The 19,712-nt window shown below is 37.3% G+C and overlaps 2 protein-coding genes across 9 annotated transcripts in view; one reads left to right on the forward strand and one right to left on the reverse strand.

The window, feature by feature from the left end:
• The window catches only part of ANO3 (anoctamin 3), a 439,146-nt gene that overhangs the window by 368,558 nt on the left and 50,876 nt on the right, over positions 1-19,712 (forward strand). For all 6 annotated transcript variants that reach the window (XR_011495962.1, XM_070491365.1, XM_070491367.1 and 3 more), the window contains one exon: positions 2,023-2,083. Coding sequence is in view for 5 of the 6 variants with exons in the window: in XM_070491365.1 (XP_070347466.1) it covers positions 2,023-2,083 (61 nt within the window). In the remaining variant the exon portion in view is untranslated. The remainder of the gene's footprint in view (positions 1-2,022; positions 2,084-19,712) is intronic.
• On the reverse strand, positions 3,060-14,786 carry MUC15 (mucin 15, cell surface associated). Of its 3 annotated transcripts, none has more exons than XM_070491371.1 (4): positions 14,566-14,786; positions 7,813-8,540; positions 5,435-5,584; positions 3,060-3,476 (listed from the first exon to the last, which is right to left on the reverse strand). In XM_070491371.1, the coding sequence occupies exons 2-4, from the start codon at positions 8,501-8,503 to the stop codon at positions 3,412-3,414; spliced, it is 906 nt and encodes a 301-aa protein (XP_070347472.1). In that variant the 5' UTR covers positions 8,504-8,540; positions 14,566-14,786; the 3' UTR covers positions 3,060-3,411. The 3 variants fall into 3 exon arrangements, with proteins under 3 accessions (XP_070347472.1, XP_070347471.1, XP_014686933.1); XM_070491370.1 differs by having other exon boundaries at positions 3,060-3,479; XM_014831447.3 differs by having other exon boundaries at positions 3,060-3,572.

Below are 19,712 nucleotides of genomic sequence, written 5' to 3' on the forward strand. Positions count from 1 at the left end.
GCCTCTTCTCCTGTTCTCCTGCCTGTGGCCCTTGATCTAACCTTGAGCCACCCATACTCTGCTTGCCTCTTCCTTCACCTGCTCCCCATTTTCATTCAGCACCTTATATCAGACCCAAAATGACGCCCTTAGCTCCTCAAGCTGCACCCTCAGGCTTGTAACTGTTCTTCTTGTCTGCACAGTCTCCCATAATATCCCTCAGGTAAGAGCTTAGTGGACCTAACACGATGATCTCATGTGTTTGCACTCCTCCCTAGGGCAGGTTCTGAAGTCTTCCCTAACTCCCACTCTACCTTTGTCTCCCATTATGTGTATGTAATCCCACATTGCATGCATATTACAGATACCCTTCACTGTCTCGTAGATGTGTTTCTAAAGAGTTAATGTTTAAATTTATTGAGTTAAAAAATGCCTGAAACCTAGCAAGAAAAAATATGCAAAGGTTTTTTAAAGAAAATATTGCACAGACTATGGCAAATCATGTCCATGCAACACAGTTTTTGTTAAGTATGGCTTTTTATTTGTGACTTTCCTGAAAGCATGGCTATTCTGGAGCAGGGGAGAGCCATTATTTCTTGGTGACCTTTAAATCCCCATGTGTCACGTCTCTGTTCTGACGCTCTAAGAGGCTATTTCCTGCACTAGGTCTGTTCCTAAGGGAAAGCAGACAGCTGTGCAGCTGCTTGCAGCAGTAGGCGTCTCTGTGGGATGCCTTTGGGAACAAAAAAGCTGGATTCTCCTGCCGGGTGTAATTTTACGAGCTCTGTAGGAGAATTTTGTTATGGTCCTTTCTCTCCTGTGCATAATATATACTGATGATTGCTGTGAAAACCAGTTCTTACGGCATTTTGAGAAATCCCAAGTCTTAACAATCATAGAAGTTTAGAGCCGTCTAGAGTATCTTGCACCCATCCACGGATCTCCAAAAGGAGCACATCTCTGTATAATGATATTTTTAATAATGCTACAAGAAAATACATCCTACCTTTATCTGTTTTACATATTGTTTTGCAGTGTGCTCCAGATGTGACAATTAAAATATACATTACTGTTGTTTTAATGCCCCCATTAAGCAGCGTCTAGACTGTAGACTGAGCAAAGAAGACACCATTGCATTCCCATTTCTTATAATAAGGTTCTTTAGCCTCTAATTGGCCTCTCTCTCCTATGAGGCTAGTGCCCCTATTTTCTTTATAGTTTCTATGGTAGTTTTGTTACTGCCAAACATATATTGCTTTGGCTGTATTGGTTTAATCTCCCTTACTAACTTATAAATACAGTCAGGACATTATGCAAATTAAAAGCAAAGGTAAATTGAATTTACTCTTTATTAAAATCAGACAATCCTTGCAACCCTGAAAATTGTATTCAGTAATATCATAAATTGTACATTTCTCTTTATAAAACTTCAGGTAATGTCTGATTCAAAAACACATGGACTATATGCTAAATGTCCAGTGATACATGAAACTTCTTAAAAACGGTTTAAGGTGAGATTACCTCCTATGGCCACTACTGGACCTATGGCACATTCTGAAACATCAGAGGGTAAGGACAGCACTGTGATACTTTTCTGTTGGAAGTGCTGGCTCACTGGTGGAAGTCTGCATTTTGCAACTTCCCCAATCCTGGAAGTTTCACTAACGGGAGGTGCACCTAGTTATGCCTCAACTGAAAAGCTGACTTCTTACAGCTGACACTGTAGCTGGACTACCTGTGGCCCACAAATACTTCCTTGGGGTACTAGGCCCACTTCTAAGTAGAAATGAAAGTGCAGTCCAAAGGGAATCCAAGAGGAGAGAGAAGAAAAGAGAAGCCATGCGACCCCTCCTCTCTCCCAAGAGAAAAATCACGTGAAACAGTTGCAGGACCCATGAAAACATCTGATAGCTTATATTTACAAACTAAAATAATGTGATTCCTTTGGGGAAAAAAGAAATCATAGGACCTAAATGCAAACAGTAATCACTGGATTCTTATAACGAAGAGTGTAACTAATATTTTTGTTTGTTTTCCATTAAGGTGTCATATTTGTTTGATAATGGAGGGACAGTCTTCTTTGCTATTTTTATGGCAATATGGGGTAAGTATGTTCTTCCATTACTTACTTCCTAGCCCTCATTTTCTGTGGTTCTTGCTGGGTTTCTTCACACACACACCCACCCGCCAAGTATCAATTTAACAACAAAGCCTCTTGCTTTGGTTGCCCTCTTCACACATTCACTGCTTCTTTGAGAATTTTAACTCTTGATCTAATCCTCTAATACCTAAAGCCTCGACCTTCCTGTTCTAAGGAGTATATTTTTCCTACCAAAAGCAGGTAGTAATTAAAAACAAACTGAAACGTACTAGAATCCGAATTAGGCTTCTGGTATTTTTGCTCTTGAAAGTGATGCTCAGAAAACTTTTTGTTTGCTTAATATCTCCATTCATCTATTTTTTTAGCCTTGGACTTCATACATTTAGAGACACAGAATCTATTCCATATATGATTGAGCAATAATGTCTAATACATAATAAATCTTGCTCCTAACATCTTAAAACTAAAATTTATATATAGATCATGCTTTGGCTGACTTTTTCACCATGTTTTCATAGAGTTTTTAAAATGACCCAATTAACTGAGGCCTCAAATAAATCAGACAGGTCAGAATTCCTCACCCTTTGAAGGGAATCAGTTACTTCCCTGGTTAGGATCAGCTTTCCTACCACAGCCCTGTTGAATGCAGGCCATTGTCAAACTGGCAAGTGAAGGGGCTGACCGTGTATGTGCTGACACAGAAAAGTACAGGGCATTAGAATGCAGTCCTCTCTCCCATTACCTTAATTTCCCAGGAACAGAGTCTCTGTGCCATATTTTCCTTCTAGCTTTAAGGCTAAGTGAAAAAAAAAAAATCACTCTTCCAATTTTCCTTCAAGAGAATGCCAATCTTGATGCATGGTATAAGGACTCTGGCGGGCAGAAGGTGTGTGCGTGACGGGGGCAGGCAGTAAAGAGTCAGTCAATCCATTGCTTTTCGTCCCCCCCAAACAAAAAAAAGTGAAAATGTAGTTTTGGGTCCCTTTGTTCATTGAAGGATTCCTTTAATTAAATTATCAGGCAGGGTGATCATGGTGAAAGCATTTAGTTTTACCTGATTCCACAAACATTGCCTACTAAGAAAAATATAGACCAAAATACAAATTAACGTTACTCACTAGATGCTTCAGCATGGCCAAAAACAGTAAGAAAGGAAACCTTTTGGATTATTTCTCCTCTCTTTATGTTTCTGCCACTAGTCTCACACTTTTACAGCTCTCCTTGGCACAAGCTATATGACAGTGATCTTGCTTCAGCTTGTGGAAGATGGGTTTGTGGAAAGGCCAGGATGCAGGCGAACATTTGTCGTCTGAAGACTTTTTTCCTTAGTTTTATATTGAGGTACGAAGTGAAGGTATGTCATCCATAGGAATGCTGTCACGTGCATTTTCTCGGCCTGCTGGCAAGGATGAGTCATTCACAGTTGGGTTGTAATAACTAGAATTCCCAAAACTTACATCATACGGTTCCGGTACATTGTCTAATCGCAGCACTAAAAAAGTAACAAAAAATTGTTTTGTGGTGACAGTCTGGAAGATGCACGCTCAGGCATCTGCCAGACTATAGGAATTGTTCTAGATGAGTAAATAGGTCTGTCTTTTATATGGGCTTTGCAAATATTACTTTTGAGATTTTAAATAAGTAGATATTTTTCAAGCCACATTTCTTTCCAAGACTAAGAGAACAGTTTAACTTCCAAAATTTCACGGCTGGTGGACCAAAAATAAGGGAACTAAGGGAGAGATGACAACAAAAATATAGCAATACTTGGTATAAAGAAGTATAGATATATGCCTCATTGACTTTTGAAGCTTGTGAATTCAGAGCCTTGTCAGCATATTCGGAGTTTTTATTTGTGGTGTAAAAAATAATTTTTAAACAGTGAAGAGCTAAAATCAGTGTCATTATTTTCCAAGTGGCTCAATAGCCTTATGGTTGAGTGAAGATGGAAACAGAAGAAAAATATTTTTAAAACTTTATGTTTCCTTCCAATAGATCCAAGTTATGAGCTTGAGGTTTTCTGATTAATGATATAGGAGATTTTTTTTTTTCTTTTTCAACAAACAGCCAATTTCTTTAATGATCTTGAATTTATTTTCAAAGAAACCTTGGCATGTACTAGGTATCTTTAAATACTTAAGTAGTGACTAATTAGATCGGTGGTCTAATTTTTCAGTTAGTTATTCTCATATCCTACCTATTCCTTAAGGCATCTGTTTACAAACTGGGCTCCCAGGAACCTTAGGGATTTGAGAGAGGTGTCTCAAAGCTGTCTTGAGGGAGTCAAACAAAAGTGAGATTCGGTGGTTCCCTTGTGCCTCAATCACAACACCTTAGATTGTCTCAGTTTGCTAGACTGAACCTTTGCATGCGATTATAGATAAAAGATTCTGAGATTAAAGAAAGTTTGGAAACCCCTGTTGTTCGAAATCCTATCCTTTAATTTTGAAAAGTGCCACTTCTTTATTTTATATGCCTTGCTAGAAACCCATAAGCAGAATTCAGTTAAATTTAAAATAATGTGTTTGACTCTGAAAATGAACAATATGTCAGGCAAGACCTGAACTTATGAAAAATCAACAAGACTTTATCAAGGGGATCCACCAGGGACATTTAACTATTTTTTTATGCTGGCAGGTGCCCCTTGTGTAAACCAGAAATCAGATTTTTTTTTTTTTCTCCTGAAGTATAAAAAAACAGATGAGTCAAGCATTTGAAGTGATTTCATTTCTGTTCCAATTAATGTTATATAATTAAGCTCAAACTCAGTGCTTTGTTCTTAGCAGATACATTTGTCATTCATAGATATGGTTGGTCGTTTCCATCACATGAGTAGAACATTCCTGAATTAAGGTATAATGTGGCTTTATGTACCCATGTATGCAACTCTTTAGAGATTCTGTTTTAGAGACTCATTAGGATAATTAATAGAGGGCTACTCTATGTAAATTTTTGAAGAGCTCCAGATTAGAGTAAATTATTATTCAAATTACTGCTACTAAGAGTTCGAACAATGGCAGAGAATGGCTTTGCAGTTACTTGCTAACAAAAATGGCCATTTTTTCCTTAATATCATACCATTATCTTCCAATTTTATAGATATGTTTTAGGTTCTGGGATTATTATTTAAACAAATTGTGATGCAATTAGCAACAGTTCCAAATGGCTCTTTAATTTCACTCACAGGTCCATGATTATTTTGGTTGTGTTCTGTGAGAAACAGAGAGCATTAAATCTTTAGTCTGTTTCTGTCGTATGAATCTCTGAAACCCTTCTAGATAAGGTGGTGAACATTAGCATCCTCACTTAATTGAAACCATTGTGTGCAGGTGAAATTCTGAATGTTGTTTTTACCTGGTTCATTTCTGTCGTCATAAAGTCGCCGATGGGAAAATGACTCCGTTTTCTTTTTTCCACACAACAAGTAGCCAACGAGACTCAGCAATGAGGCACCCAGAATAGCACCTAAAATGGCCCCAAACACCACTCCTGTATTTCTGTTCTCTGGAGAGGAAAAAATAATTTACAGATAAGAAATAGAAAATAATTACTCAAAGAACAGAAATATATACATGGACTTGCTGTATTCCAAAGAATGTTTAACAATGTTAACAATTTTTTAAAAATTAGATAATGGTGACGTGTGTGTATGTTTTGTAAATTTCTGAGTGTTTGAGATGTACAGGCAAATATACTTCCTGACAAAACCACACTTCAAATTTTGAATTACCTTGAAATACTTCTAAGTTTTAGTTTTATAACTCTCTTGTTACTTATTAACACTAATAGTACTGAAATGCCATGTGTATGCTTCATTAAGATCTAATTTCTATGTTGAATGCTATATTAAGTTTTTAATCAACTCTGAATCTCCGATGGTCTTTAATGATGAAATGAACTTTGAACTTATTTCTATAATAATTCAAAAGCAAAAAGCTAATGGGAGTAAGCAGGTAGTAGAAAATTAATCCTCAAAACCCCAAGTGAAAAGGCGCTATAAGGAAAAAGCAATATATTCTGATGCAGGATCTTTCCAAATACAATCAATAGACCAAAGCAAGATATTTGCAGTGCCCTGCACATAAGAACAGATGTGTAGGTCTGAGTTTGAGAGAGTCCAAATTTCACTCTATCATCCCCTTTACCGAGTACCTTATTTGAAGACTAAGTCATCAATAAACTACTTAATGCTCTCTGAACTCATATTTAGTATATTTTATTTTCAATGTTTTTTTTTTCATTTCTTAAGAAGCTTATTAATTAGGTAGACAAGGGGTCTTATAGGGTCTCTAATTCTATACAAAACTCCATTTATAAAAACATAATTAGGGGCTGGCCCCGTGGCCTAGTGGTTGAGTTTGGTGTGCTCCGCTTAGGTGGCCTGGGTTAGGTTCCAGAATGGGCCTGCACCACTCATTGGCAACCATGCTGTGGCAGCAACCCACATATAAAATAGAGGAAGGCTGGCACAGATGGTAGCTCAGGGCGAATCTTCTTCAAGCAAAAAGAGGAAGATTGGTAACAGATGTTATCTCAGGGTGAATCTTCCTCAGCGAAAAAAAAAATTAACCTTCACGTTGGAAGATAAACAGCAAAATTATTGCTAAAATAAAGGTGAAGCAAAATTAACTAAGTTTATTTTGATTAAAGGGCGATGGTACGAGTTCATATTGAGTATTCTCAATATGTATATTGGGTTTAGAGAAAGAAAAGAGAGAATATCTTTTTAAAAATATTTCTGATGGAATATCAAAATATATATGAATGAAATAATTTGTTAAAATCGTAGATAAAATTAAAATATATGTACATATAATATATTGGTTGCAGTGCTACAATAAAGCCTAGATTTCAGAACTTAGAACTGTTCCTGTATACTAGCCGCAACTTTCAAATAGGAATTTTTATATATGATTTGGTATTTACATCATTAATATAATCTGCTCGTAAGTTGTATTAGAAATCAGTGAATTCATAAGGGGAAAAAAGAATATTTTTTTAAATTTTCAGGGAAAGAAAAACATGGTTAGACCTGAAAAAATAAAACATAATAAATTTTCATTAAATATTAGAGATCTTTTCTACTTTTTGTTTTAAAACTTGATGTAATCCCTTAAATGAAACATAAAAATCTCCCCATAATACAATTTTCTTGTGATACTCGCAGCAAAATTCCATTTTTATTGTGTTCATTAGGTGCTAAACTAAAAATTAAGGAGTATTTCTTTTCGTTGAGTTTATTTAAATTTTTTTTAGTATCACTCTTCTATTTTCCTGTGATTGCTATGTGGTACCAGATAATTTATAAATTCATTTATTTCATTCAATTTTCAAAACTCACATACATATATTTTTAAAGTTTAATTGTATGGTATTCTAAAAGCACATGAAATTTCAGGTAGTCTTTCAAAGATTCAATGAAAATTGTTACCTAGTGTCTCAAAACTGTACCATTACCTGTCTCTCCTTCCTTTCAAACTAACTTTTCTCATTTTGTCCCACTGTCTCATCATGTTCCCATATAGTAATAACTAGTATTTCCTGACTTAAGCCCTGAAATCCCTTCACTATTTCCAGTGAATATCATGGTTGCCCCCCAAAAGTGAGAACTGACTGTGCTGTTGCAGTCTCCTCGTTTTTTCTAGTATGGTACATTCCTTAGACATAATCTATATGAATTATTTGAAGATTCAACTTTATGCAAAAGGAAAGTTAAATCCATTTATATTTACCTTCTTGAGGGTCTGGTGTATTTGGAAAGATTTTTGAATTATTGGTGAATTTTAAGGTGGGCTGTAGAGTTGTTGTTTCTTGATAGGGGGTAAACCCCACCCAGCTATCACTGGTTGGGGTAAGCCATTCATCTGGTTCCGTTGTCATGGGGGTCACAGACATGGTGTTTGGTGCTGAAGGGAGGATGCTAATTGTAGTGGAACTGTTGTCAGGAGTTTTCATGGTATCATTGGCCGAAGACCAAGTAACATTTTCTGAAGATATGGCAGATGTAGCACTGGCAGGTGCTGAGGCTGGCAGAGGATTTTCATCTGCTATAGATGAGTTCCAAGGTAATTTAGAAACAAAGCTGTGGATCAAGGGAGGGCTGATGGAGAACATGGGTGTGGGTCTTGGGCTCCTGGTAAAGTTGTCTGGTGATAAATTGTTGAAGGAATCTGTTGTTCTATGGATTTTATTTGATGGATCCCAAGAAGAGGAATTATTTGCCTTGAGAAAGGAGGTTTCTCTATATTCTTTATCTGAGTTTAAATTTGCTTCAGTTCCAAAAGGAACAGATTCATTTTCTATTTTTTTCAAGCCTTCTGCAATGCTTTGTGTTGTGTTAATTTCTAGACCTTCCCCATGGCTTCCAAATAGTAGTAAACTAAACAAAGTTGAAATCAACAGAATTTTGGCTGAGGTGAACATTGTAGCCTTCTTTGGTATTGATGTTATTAAGGGGAATCTGAAAGAAAATAACAACCATTTGAATTATTAAATTAAGTATTGAGGCTTTTTTAATTGGATCTACATTTTTAAAGTGATAAAAATCTAGAGACATAATGCTAAGATGATAATAGCATACTCTTTATTCAACAATTTTATTTTCCTTGGATTATGTACTAAAACTAAAGTCACTGCATTATATTATTCATATAATATTTCTTCCTTCCTTCCTCTAGGCAAATGCCATGTGAAAACTTTGTCAAGTCAGACACCACTATTCCATTATTTCAAAGATCATTTAGGTTGGGACAAGTTGAAATATATATAATTATATATGGACTGCTAAGTAAAACTTTTTATATATTGTAAATATAGGGCATGTAGAGCTGTCTGATTTCTTCAACTTATTTAAGAAAACATGTTCTTTCTAAAGATGTGATTTGGAAGATTTATTACGAAGCTGACGTTACTGATTATATACTAAGCGTACCGCTTTAAAGTGAGTCAGTCAGGAACGCAACTTGAAAACATTTTATTAGTACCCGATTTGAGTTTTTTGAATTTGAAATTAACATCCTTTTTTTCACGGTACTCTTCATGATGCCCTTTGCCCTATTAATTCCAAATTAGAGAAAATCAGAAAGACTTCTGGATTTTAGCATGTTCTTTAATTGTATTCCCTTACTGTATAAATGAAGAGTCTGGTTGGGAATGGGTGTGGAAAAAATGACCTAGCTAGATAGTGGCAGAGTTGGGGTTTGAAACCATGGTCCTGACCTCCAATCCAGGCACATCATTCTGCCTCTTAAGTGTGGAAGTGCCACAGTTCATAGATAGGAGGATATGAGGAAAAGATTTTGAAATTAGATTTATATTAGAATTCTGGCTTCTGTCACTAATAACCTGTAAAAAACAATCATCATAATAAGCAATTGCTTTATCATCATAACAATCTGATTTCACAGTGTTCTGAAGACTAAACGAGATGATTTAGGTATAAGCACTCTGAACAATATCTTGCCTAAAGTAAGCAGTTAATAAACATTAACTTCCATTTATTACTATTAAAATATAATAATATTTCTACAAGTGTCATACATAAGTTGACAGAGTTTACCATATCATCTCACTTGATCCTCACAATGATCCTTGAGGCAAAAAGAATAGCTTCTATTATCCTCATTTTGCAGATGAAGCAGCTGAGGTTCAGAGTGCCTAGTAATGGAAGCTAGTAAATGGAAGAGGCGACACGGAAAACCAAGTCTACTGACTCTAACCTAGCTGGATGCTAGAATTTAAAGTGTTTTTAATTGAAAAAAATATTCTTTAAAAAAGTGTTAGACTATTCCTCCTCAAACAATAAAGTCTGAGAACCGATGTCCTATTCTTTGAATTGGACCTTAGAGCTTATTTGTCACTAAAATCCTCCAGGAAGACTGAGATAAGAAAAGGGAGGAGGTGCAACTGGTATTGTTTAGGTCCAGTACTACCTGCCATTTCTTACAAGCTCTCCCAGAAATTTTTACAAGTATCTCCCACCTTGATGATTTTTCTTTAGGGTCTGAGGAGCCTCTAAAGACCCTCTGATTATCGCTTGGTTTTAAGGGCCTCCTCCTTGCTGAATGATTTCTTTCATAGTGGCACAACCTAAATATATCTATAATACATCCTGATATAATATTTTCTTCAAAAGCTTTTAGCAAGCAGTCCATTCCTGTGGATTCCTAAGGTTTTAGAGATATAATATCTTCCATGCTTTTTGCTTATCACTTAAGAAAAGTCTACTTAAAAAGTAAGGCAGGCAGACCTACAAGAACATTCACAGGGGCATTATTTGTAAGTGTCTCAACCTAAACATCCATCAGTAATAGACTGGATAATAAATTCTGTAATAATCATACCTGAAAATTCACAAACTAGAGCTGCATACAACAACATGGATGATTATAACAAACGTAGTGCAGAGCTTAAAATTCCAGTTGTACTGTGTGAGTCCATGTATATAAAGTACAAAAACAGGCAAAAAACTAGAATGTTAGAGGTTAGGTTGCTGTGGGAAGGAAAGAGACAATATTTACTGGGTGAGCGTGGATGGGCTGCTGTGTGCTCCTGACACTCTGTTTCTTGATCTGGTAGGGGCTATATAGGGGTTTGCATTTGTGATAATTCTATTTATTTATATTTCATTCATTTTTCTGTGATAACCAAGAAAATTCAGTTAGATCCTAAAGCATTATTAACATAATTGGAAAGCATATACACTATTATGCATTTATTATATCAGATGCTTTGCATATTTTCTCTTTTAACTCTTACTAAAAACTAGCAAACAATGAGGAAGGGATTATTAATCCTATTTTATAGATGATTAAATGGGGTTTAAAAAATGTAAATAATGCGTCCAAAGACACACAGCTAGTGACTGAGAGATAGGGTTAGGATTCCAACCTTGGCCTTAAAGCTAGTAATCACTCATCTATCTGACAAAAGTTACAAAGGAATATCGAATTTCATACTCAGCTACTTTTTCCCACCAACGTTTTCATAGCACGCCTTCTCCAAATTTTCTTATTTTAACCAAAGCAATTTATTATCCCATTTTTTTAAGCACTGGAAAAATAGGGCCTTCTACCTGAAGTACCTCTCAAACACACTAAATACACTTTTATTCTAATTTAAGAAAACCCCAACAGTTGTCTCTGTGGTTTCTAGTTGGGCACCTTTACCATGTAGTTTACAGATTAACATTAACAAAACGAGTGATTATTCCCAGGACCTGTAGTTCACCAACATTTCGCTGAACTGATGCCTCACCTAGCACATTTAAAATGCAATTCAGTTTAGTGTAAAACTACTTACAAGTACCTTATCAGAAACATCTTTCTCCTGTAACTCAAGTTCACAGCAAATGTCAGAGCTCTTTCATTATCTGCTGCCGGTAATCTGATTAGTTGATGAATTGGACTTGGCTGCCTGTTTTATCATTATCATGGAGTTGGGTTTACGTTCTCTACACCTAGGCTTTCTGGTTATTTTCTCTTCCTAATGAAGTGATCACCAGAGGAGAAAATCAGCTCTCTGCTGTTCTTCTACTTTTCTCATATTGTTACATGAGGAGCGTGGCCTTGAGCTTTCGCTCCCTTCCCGTAAGGAGAACCTACATACCAAGAGTCAACAAAGTGAGTTTTGTTGTTCCTGTTTCACTTTGCCTGTAACATTGAACCACCAGGGGATCTCTCTACCCTTCACCCAGCTTCTGACTGTAACTTGAAAACCTAAGGTATCAACACCCCAAATAAGCGAAGCCTTCTGTTACTGCCTATAATTTATCTCCAGGGAAAAGAGAGAAAGGGAAAAGAGGGATGAGACAGTATATTGTGAATACTATTTGCAGTTTGTTCTGAAATTAATACAGTTGTAGGTAAGGCTATAACTTTGCTTTGCTCCCTGGCTTCTAAGAGAACCAGGTTACACCTGTTACTCAGATCCCTTCATCTTAAAGGGATAGAAGCAGCCAGGAATTGAAACCATCAGATATCCCGAACCCCAGCCCTGGACTTTTGCTGGAGCAAGGACTAGGAAATTCTGGTTAAGTTTGACCCTATTCTGAATTGAGCAAAACATATGCTTGTAAACAGCAAAGGCTAATGCAGGTGAAACAGAAGCTCCAGAGGGCAGTAAAAGAAATCTGTATTCCTTCCCTTTGCATGTTTCTCTCAGCCCCTCTCCATCTCTAGAGTTCAAATATCTAAGCTGTTACACACTTGTTATGTAAAGCTAAAGTTATGCTGGATGATGGATGGCATACTGGTGCGTGCCAAAGTTCATCTTTCAACCAGGTACACTGTGGAGGCAGAAAGAAGATGAGATGAAAGAAAAGTGCAATTGTAGGAGAGAAAATCAGGAGAACCAGGTAGCATCATTTCCCCTCCTGTTCTTAGCCTCTTCTTGCCCCTAGGTGGAAACTCCTAAGAGGAACTTTGAAGGTGTAACATAGAAACAGAGCTAAGATCACTACAAACTTGAAAAACTCCTAGGATTAGAATTATCTGTTCCCTATAGGGAACAGAAAAAAGAACAGGATCTCCAGCCACTGTGTGGTACCTTAAACACAGATTCTAAACCTTTCTATATATATTGAAATGTTTGTATTGTTTCTAGTATTTCACAATTTTTAAAGTTTACTTTCAAAGTGTGAGTTTCACTGCTTACTACTTTTTAAATAATTCCTCTCCACAGAGAAAATGAACACTACTTTCTGCCCTGTCTTTGGTGGTGGCAATAAAAAGCAGTTTCACATTACTACTTTTGTATGGAGGGCTGCAGGAGGTGGTGAGAGAGGGAAAAAATGTGACCATGAAGGAAGCAAATCCACATTCTCCGTGCATAATTTTGCTTCTCCTTAAATGCATAAAGTCATTATCCTGCCCAGCCCTGCTGTTGTAACTGAGTCATACCGATTTTATACCAAGCTTGGAAATTAAGAAGGTACTCTGGTTTATGTCAGGTAATCAACCCATGCAAGGGAAGAGAAATGCGAGTCATTCTAAACTCAGTCAAAACCAGAAATTTTAAATAAACATATTAGTTGAGGTACACTGAGGGAGTAATATAAAAACATGTTTCTGCAGTGAAATAACGAAAGAGTATGCACTGTGTCACTTCTCTCAGTTGCTTTTCATCATTTCTTGTTATAGATGTCAGGCTACAAATTAAGATAGATGGGTTTTCTTTGTCTTTGTCCTAGGAAACTCAGTCTGACATGTAGCCCGTATCCTAGGCACACCTTCAGTGTGACTTTGAGTGGCCTTTAAAACTCTTGGACAGTATTTTGCTTTCCCTAAATGAAAGAGCCACAATAAATTAGGACATAACGAATTATATTTCTAGAAATGCCTCTTTTATAGGAGGGCTTTAAAAAGGTGAGAAGACTTAACTAGCCAGAAAGTAGGATTGTACCTGAGGAACTTAGACATATCATTTCACTTTTGCTTGATTTAAAGCAATGAAAAAAAATAAAAAGAAAAGAAAAATATGACTTTCCTTCAGGAAAAAAAAATTTCAAAGCTTTGTGAATATCATTCTAATTAACAGACTGGTGTGCATAAATCCAGGAAAATTCTACGGAAGGTCACACTGCCTGCTGCTAACTTGGGTGTTCTCAGTCATAAACTTCAATACTACAACAGTTAGGTGGAAGGGTGTCAAGCTTAGAAAGAAGGACTGTGCCTTCAAAAGAAATATTCTGGACCTAAATCCCCAAGCATGGGATTTTCAGCCTTCTATCATGTTTCACTGGCAGAAGAAACAGCATCTATGGACCAAATAGAAGGTGGGTAAATGGTAAATTGACATCCCTTTGATAAAAGGAGGCTTAGTTAGCCGCAAACTGAAAATGATTTTAAGAAACTTTATCCACGTCCTTATTCCACAGAGTGTCTTCTGTGGCAACTGACTTAGCTTTTTAGATTTCCAGTGAGTGCTAGACATGTGCACATACCGTCTAAGTAAAGTAATTATATACACAACATTTGCCAATTTTTTGATTAAGAAAATCTTTGGCAAAGATGTATAGAAGTTTGTAACTCATCATATTAGAAGATTGTTTTTCAAAAACTCTCGTATTCTAATACTTTAGCAAGAACCTTTAAGTGCAAATGCATTTTAATCTAAATATTCAATTTATATGTTTATGTCACTATTTCCACTTTAAACATTTGGAAACTTTTACTAAGATATGACTTAAAGAAACTCTCTCTCATAGTCATGTATGCTTTATGTAAGGTTTATATTGAGCTCTTCATCTGGTTTCATCATCTAGCAAATTTGGCAGTAATTCTTAAAGTTAACTCACTCAACAGTGCAAACGCTCATTTGGAAGGTAATTACTTAATGAAACAACTACCTGTCTTTCTCCATAGCTCCCTGTCAGACTCTTCTGTCAAAAGTTGAGCCTGCTTTTGTGCCGTTTGGTAAATAAATGAAAGAGAGAGAGCGAGAGAGAGATGGAGGAGGAGGGATCCTCTGTGACCCAGCACACTTACCTTCAGGTCTAGGAGGTGTTTACAACCAGGAACTGAAATATCACAGCTGTCCTGGCTGGAATAAGTCTGCTGTGCATTGGAGAAAACAAATGGGTTAAGTGTGCCGATGTTCCACTGAGCAGGAGGGTGCCAGAGAAGCAAAATTGGGCGGGGCCAGACTATCTTGCCTGTGTAATAGAGCACCCAAGAACCTGACTGACCTGCTTCTCAGCTGTCAGCATGAAGATATCACCTCATTCAGGCGTTAAAAAAAAAAGCCCAGCCCTCCAGCTTTCATAGGTTGGTTGTTTTGACTTGGGGCGGGCTAGTTCTCTTGAGCTGCGGCAAAACAAGGGGCATCCATTTCTTGCCCTCAGCGAAAAAAAAGACAAAGATTTTGGTAACGTCCCCTGGTGTATCTGGAATTTCTAACATATGCTGAGTTCCCCCTTTGCAGGTGAGGAAACCAAAGTGAGTCAGACCCTGCACCTATAGCTCTGTGCTGGCCCCGTGTTGCTCTCCTAACTCATAAACAGATCTTTCTTTCCCATAGTAAGGTGCCATATTCTGTACTTAAAACCTGAATGGAGAAGGTGTAGTCAGGTCCATGGTGAGGGGCCCTGTCTGCAGTGCACTGAGATCGCTTGTATAGAAGGACACACTTACCACAAAGTGAATTGATGTGTACTGGGATCCTTGATAAAACTGCGAAGCATTATGTAGAAATAATCACCAGGACTGAGATGAGGTTTCTTGCTGACTTTCAGGCATTTGGGGAGTATCTGGGGCCTGTCTGAAAATGGCCACGTGATCCTGAGTAGTCCTGGGAGCCTTCTCGATTAAGTCGTTTCCATCCTGTGCTCTCTTTGCTCACTCTCAATTTAGAAGCTGGAGAGTTTCAGAAGTGCCAGGCAATGCTTGATTAAGTACTGGAGTTGAAGAGCAACCTGGCATACTTCCTTCACTTCCTTTCATGGCTTATGAAAGGGAGAAGAGTGAAGCTGCACTTTCTGGGACACTCTGCACATCAACGTTTGGGGACTGGCGCCAAGGTCTGTTCAGCTCAGTATGCCTGAGGTTTATGCTTAGTTTTTGTTGTGCGACCAGATAGATTTCCACTGCTGAGAGAGAAAATGAAACTTTAGCTAAGGTTCAGGAACTTCAAATTGAATGCAAAGAATCTGCCCAGTTATATGGCCCCAGGAAAGAACAGGTAATTCCATAGTTTTAAATTTTCTGAAGCCCAAAGACCCCTTCAGAGTTTGATTAGAAATTAAGCCAACCCCTAAAACATATTTACTCAAGGATATTTAAGCTGTATCTTCACTGGTATGAAGAAAAGCAACTTAAATTTAACCAAAGAACTGGTTAATGGGCAGTGGCTTAATAGAATTCTGTTGGTTATTTTCAAATTAGCCAGTTGCTAGGAAAAAATTCAACTGAAAAAAATATTTTATGTCTGTACTTAGAGAACTGAACATGACTTGGCAGGATTGGGTATACCATACCCTTAGGGATTTTCCTAGATATGTGTGTGAATATCATTACCACTTTCTGACTTGACCATAAATTATGGCCTATACCAGGCATGGAAATTACAAGGCACTTTTGCTACAACTCTGCTTTCACTGCCGTGAGAGTCAAAGCTCATCTCCCATGCCCCTCTTTTCTAAAGACCCTAGCTGTGGCCTCATAATCCTTTTCATCATTGCCCTCCTGACAACCATAGCCAATTGGTTAGAACTGACCCTAGTGATAAACCCCATTTACCCTCCCCATCATGAGCACATCTGGAAGTAAAGCCATAAAATGCAAACTATGCATAAATTTAATGCCTCAGTTATTACTTAGCTCACTTGGTTGTGATCAGAAACTTTTGTGAAATCACCTGAGTGGGAATTAAAAAGTAATTTCTTGCCAAACAAGTTTCTCTGAGATACTTTTCCAGGTATATGTCATGTTCTAGGTAGGACTGATCCCATTTTGGACCTTGTTTCTCCAGAGAAACTCAACAATAAGAGACAATTACCAGACAATTTGATCAGCCAGGCCAGCTGAGATGACACACTGTGCAATGCTTACTTAGCCACTGTGGTGCCTTTCATCTGGAACCCTCCTGTTTCTTCACACCCATTAATTAAGTCTCGCAATATGTATTAGAAGAAGACATACCTCCTCTTTGTCTGAAATGGTGGAACCACTTACAAGTGGAGTTTCCAGAATACGAAATCACATTGTCACTGATGGATCCAAAAATAGAACCAGAATGTAGCTTGGGACCATGCCTCAAATAAAATTAAAACATTGCTCTAGATCCAAAATGGCATCTTTTTTTACAAATCCTGTAGCATCACATGCCTGATGCTGATGTCACACATAGAGAATTTCTTTTCATAGATCAAATTCATTAATAGCAGGTTCTGAGTTTGAAAAGATATAAGTTGAATTCATGTTTTGTCTCCCCCTCGGAGCATGGACACTTTTATGCAACAAAGAAATACTTGATGAATAATAAAATAAATAACATCATGGCTGTATTATCTGAGAATACTTCAATGATAGACTTTATAAATACAATGGAAATTGATGGCTGAAAATTTTCTTTAGGATGATAACAGCTGTTTCAATATTCTGTTAGAAGAGAAATAGAGGGATTATTCATGAATGCTGACAGTTATTTAACATACAAGCTTGTCTTTTTTCCAGTTAAGTCATATGGTGATATAATATGGTCTTCTTCATTTAACTTTAACTTTATGAAAGGTCAAACCATTCATTTTGGCCCTAAGGACATTCTGGGACAATGTCATTTGTTAAGTAGAGACTGTGACATAGCATATACACACATGCAAGTGTATGTACTTGCATGCATACATACATAAATGGGGATCTAAGAAATGTTGTAAAACTGGTAAAGCACATACAAACTTTAATTCAGTTCGAAGAAGTGAATGACCCAACTGTAACAAATCCTATTGTATTCCTATCTACACATTATGTGAGCATGTTTTCTCAGTAAATAGCCTTATAAAGACAAAAAATTAAAATAGAGTTGATGCTAAAACCTATCTCGTTGTAGTAATAAGTAAGAGGCATCCATGGATACCTGAGCCAGTTGAAAAACAAACAAAAAGCCCACTGATATCCTCAAGACATGTGTTTATAAGAAAATCTTAGATTTTATGTTTAATATTAATTAAATTTTGCAATAAATTCTATTTTATTATTGTAATGATAACAATTCAGATTGTTTTTTTAAAGTAAGAGCCTCATGTTCACAGGGAATTTTAAAAATTATTTTAAGTGTAATGATTGACCCTTAAGATGCATAAAGAAGAAGGTGAGGGCATGAGGGGGGAAAGGACAGTGAAAGTACGATGGAGTCAATGGATTGAAAATCTGGATCCAGGGATTGTTGGAATTGGAGTTTACAGGGAGTGGATTACAAGGATGGAGGTGATAATTGGAGATTATGGAGGGTCTGCAGCCATTGATCAAAAGTATGCCGTGGGAGTACATGAGTGAGGTAGAGTTGGAGAAAACAACTTTGGAGATAGAGAGTGAAGAACTGAGAAGCTAAGGTCCTGGAAGTATTATCTGTGTATATTGTAACTTCAAAGAATTATTTTGGGAGTCATGTTGACAAGAGTTAATTTAAGCCAAGAGTTAAAAAAACTTTCAGAGAAGAGTGGAAGTGTCCCCAGGGAGCAGTAGATTACTTCCACAAGGAGAGAGTAGGAATTATGGATTTATAATGTAAGACTCAAATCTGTGAATCTTTAAGGAGGAGGGAGAGAAAATGGTCTTGAAGCGGCAATGAGGAGGAGGAAATTCGATACCTCATCTTCAGTACCTGTTGGCATGGGAGACAAATAGCCAACTCCTGAGGATGCCACATGGAACATGGGGTTTCAGGGGTGTCCCAGGTTTCAGTTAGAGCAAGAATGTGAGAGAACATAAAAGACTTTGCTGTTCATGACTTTGAGTGAAAGAGGGCGTGGGGAAAGTGTCTCAAAGAGTTGGGAAGGAGTGGGAGATGGTCACAAAGGCAATCCCCATTTCCCTAGAACTAGAGGATCATAATCTGAGGGTAAGGGGTTGATCTGGAAATTTTGGTCTTGAGGTAACTGATACGAACAGAGTTAAGGAGCATTATGATTTAGTCCTGATGCACCCAACTGTGAGTGATGACAGGAGGGAAAGGCGCATGTGTGTGTGCACACGCATGTTTGTGTAGGATATGGGGATGAGGGCATCTTGCCAAGATGGAGTTCTGGGCTCCCTCTAGGCTCCTGCTGATAGAAGAGTTGTGAAGTGAAGGCTCTTATTCCTACTACCCGAAACAACTTTTCAACCGTGCAAGTAACAGCCTGCTGGCAAATGATATTTCTCTCTTTAACAATGACATGATGTTCTGTTGTGTGGAAGTACCACGCACCTGATGGATTCCTGTATGATGGAGGATATACTGTTATACAACTTTCCTTCTTTTAGAACCCTAATTTTGTTATAGAGTCTAATCTGTTTAGACAACTGTTGCCCAGTTTATCAACTATGTGATCTATTTTTAGATGGACAATTAAGTGAAGTTACAACCAGACAGAAATATAATAAAATGGCGAAATTGGCAGATTAATAATGTTATAACTTATTTTGCCACTTTTAGGAAAAGATCCAAATGCTTTATTAATGCTTTCTGAAAAAAAAAATATTAAGGCAGATAATTAGGAAGTCCTGACATCTCTAATTCGTTTCTTTCTAATTAGAAAAGTTGAAATAGCTCCATAATAACCCAGGTGTCAGCAGCAGTCGTTGTTATTCACTGAGTGTTCTCAGCACTGAGCCTTGACCTGGAAAGGGGCAAGGTAAGGAAAGAATGAGGGGCCTCGTCTAGGTCCTTACACTCTGAGGGAGCATCTTGATTTGTTCCTTGGCTCAAAAGCCAGGACAGAAGAAAAGGAAACCTGTGACCTGAAGGGGGTTTGAAATCCAGTTTAAGGGTGAATGTACAATGATGGTGGTATTTTCGTCCACTTAGAGGAATATCAGGGCCTAAACCCTTGGTAGAGAACAAGGAAAACATGTTCTGTTAACTAACCTGACAGTTCCTAGAAGCTCTTAGCTACAGAAAAACGAAGAAATCTTTGTGCTGAATCAGGAGAGACTCC

The sequence above is a fragment of the Equus asinus genome, chromosome 20 (assembly GCF_041296235.1).
Source record: "Equus asinus isolate D_3611 breed Donkey chromosome 20, EquAss-T2T_v2, whole genome shotgun sequence".
In the NCBI taxonomy this organism is placed as follows: domain Eukaryota; kingdom Metazoa; phylum Chordata; class Mammalia; order Perissodactyla; family Equidae; genus Equus; species Equus asinus.

Bases quoted from the DNA above. Each gene is read 5' to 3' on its own strand.
- MUC15 (XM_014831447.3), bottom strand. From the start codon at position 8,503: ATGTTCACCTCAGCCAAAATTCTGTTGATTTCAACTTTGTTTAGTTTA. The intron at 5,585-7,812 runs GTAAATATAAAT...TTTCCTCTCCAG, and splicing joins TACACCAGACCCTCAAGAAG to AGAACAGAAATACAGGAGTG. The intron at 3,573-5,434 runs GTAAAAACAACA...TTACTTTTTTAG, and splicing joins TGACGACAGAAATGAACCAG to TGCTGCGATTAGACAATGTA.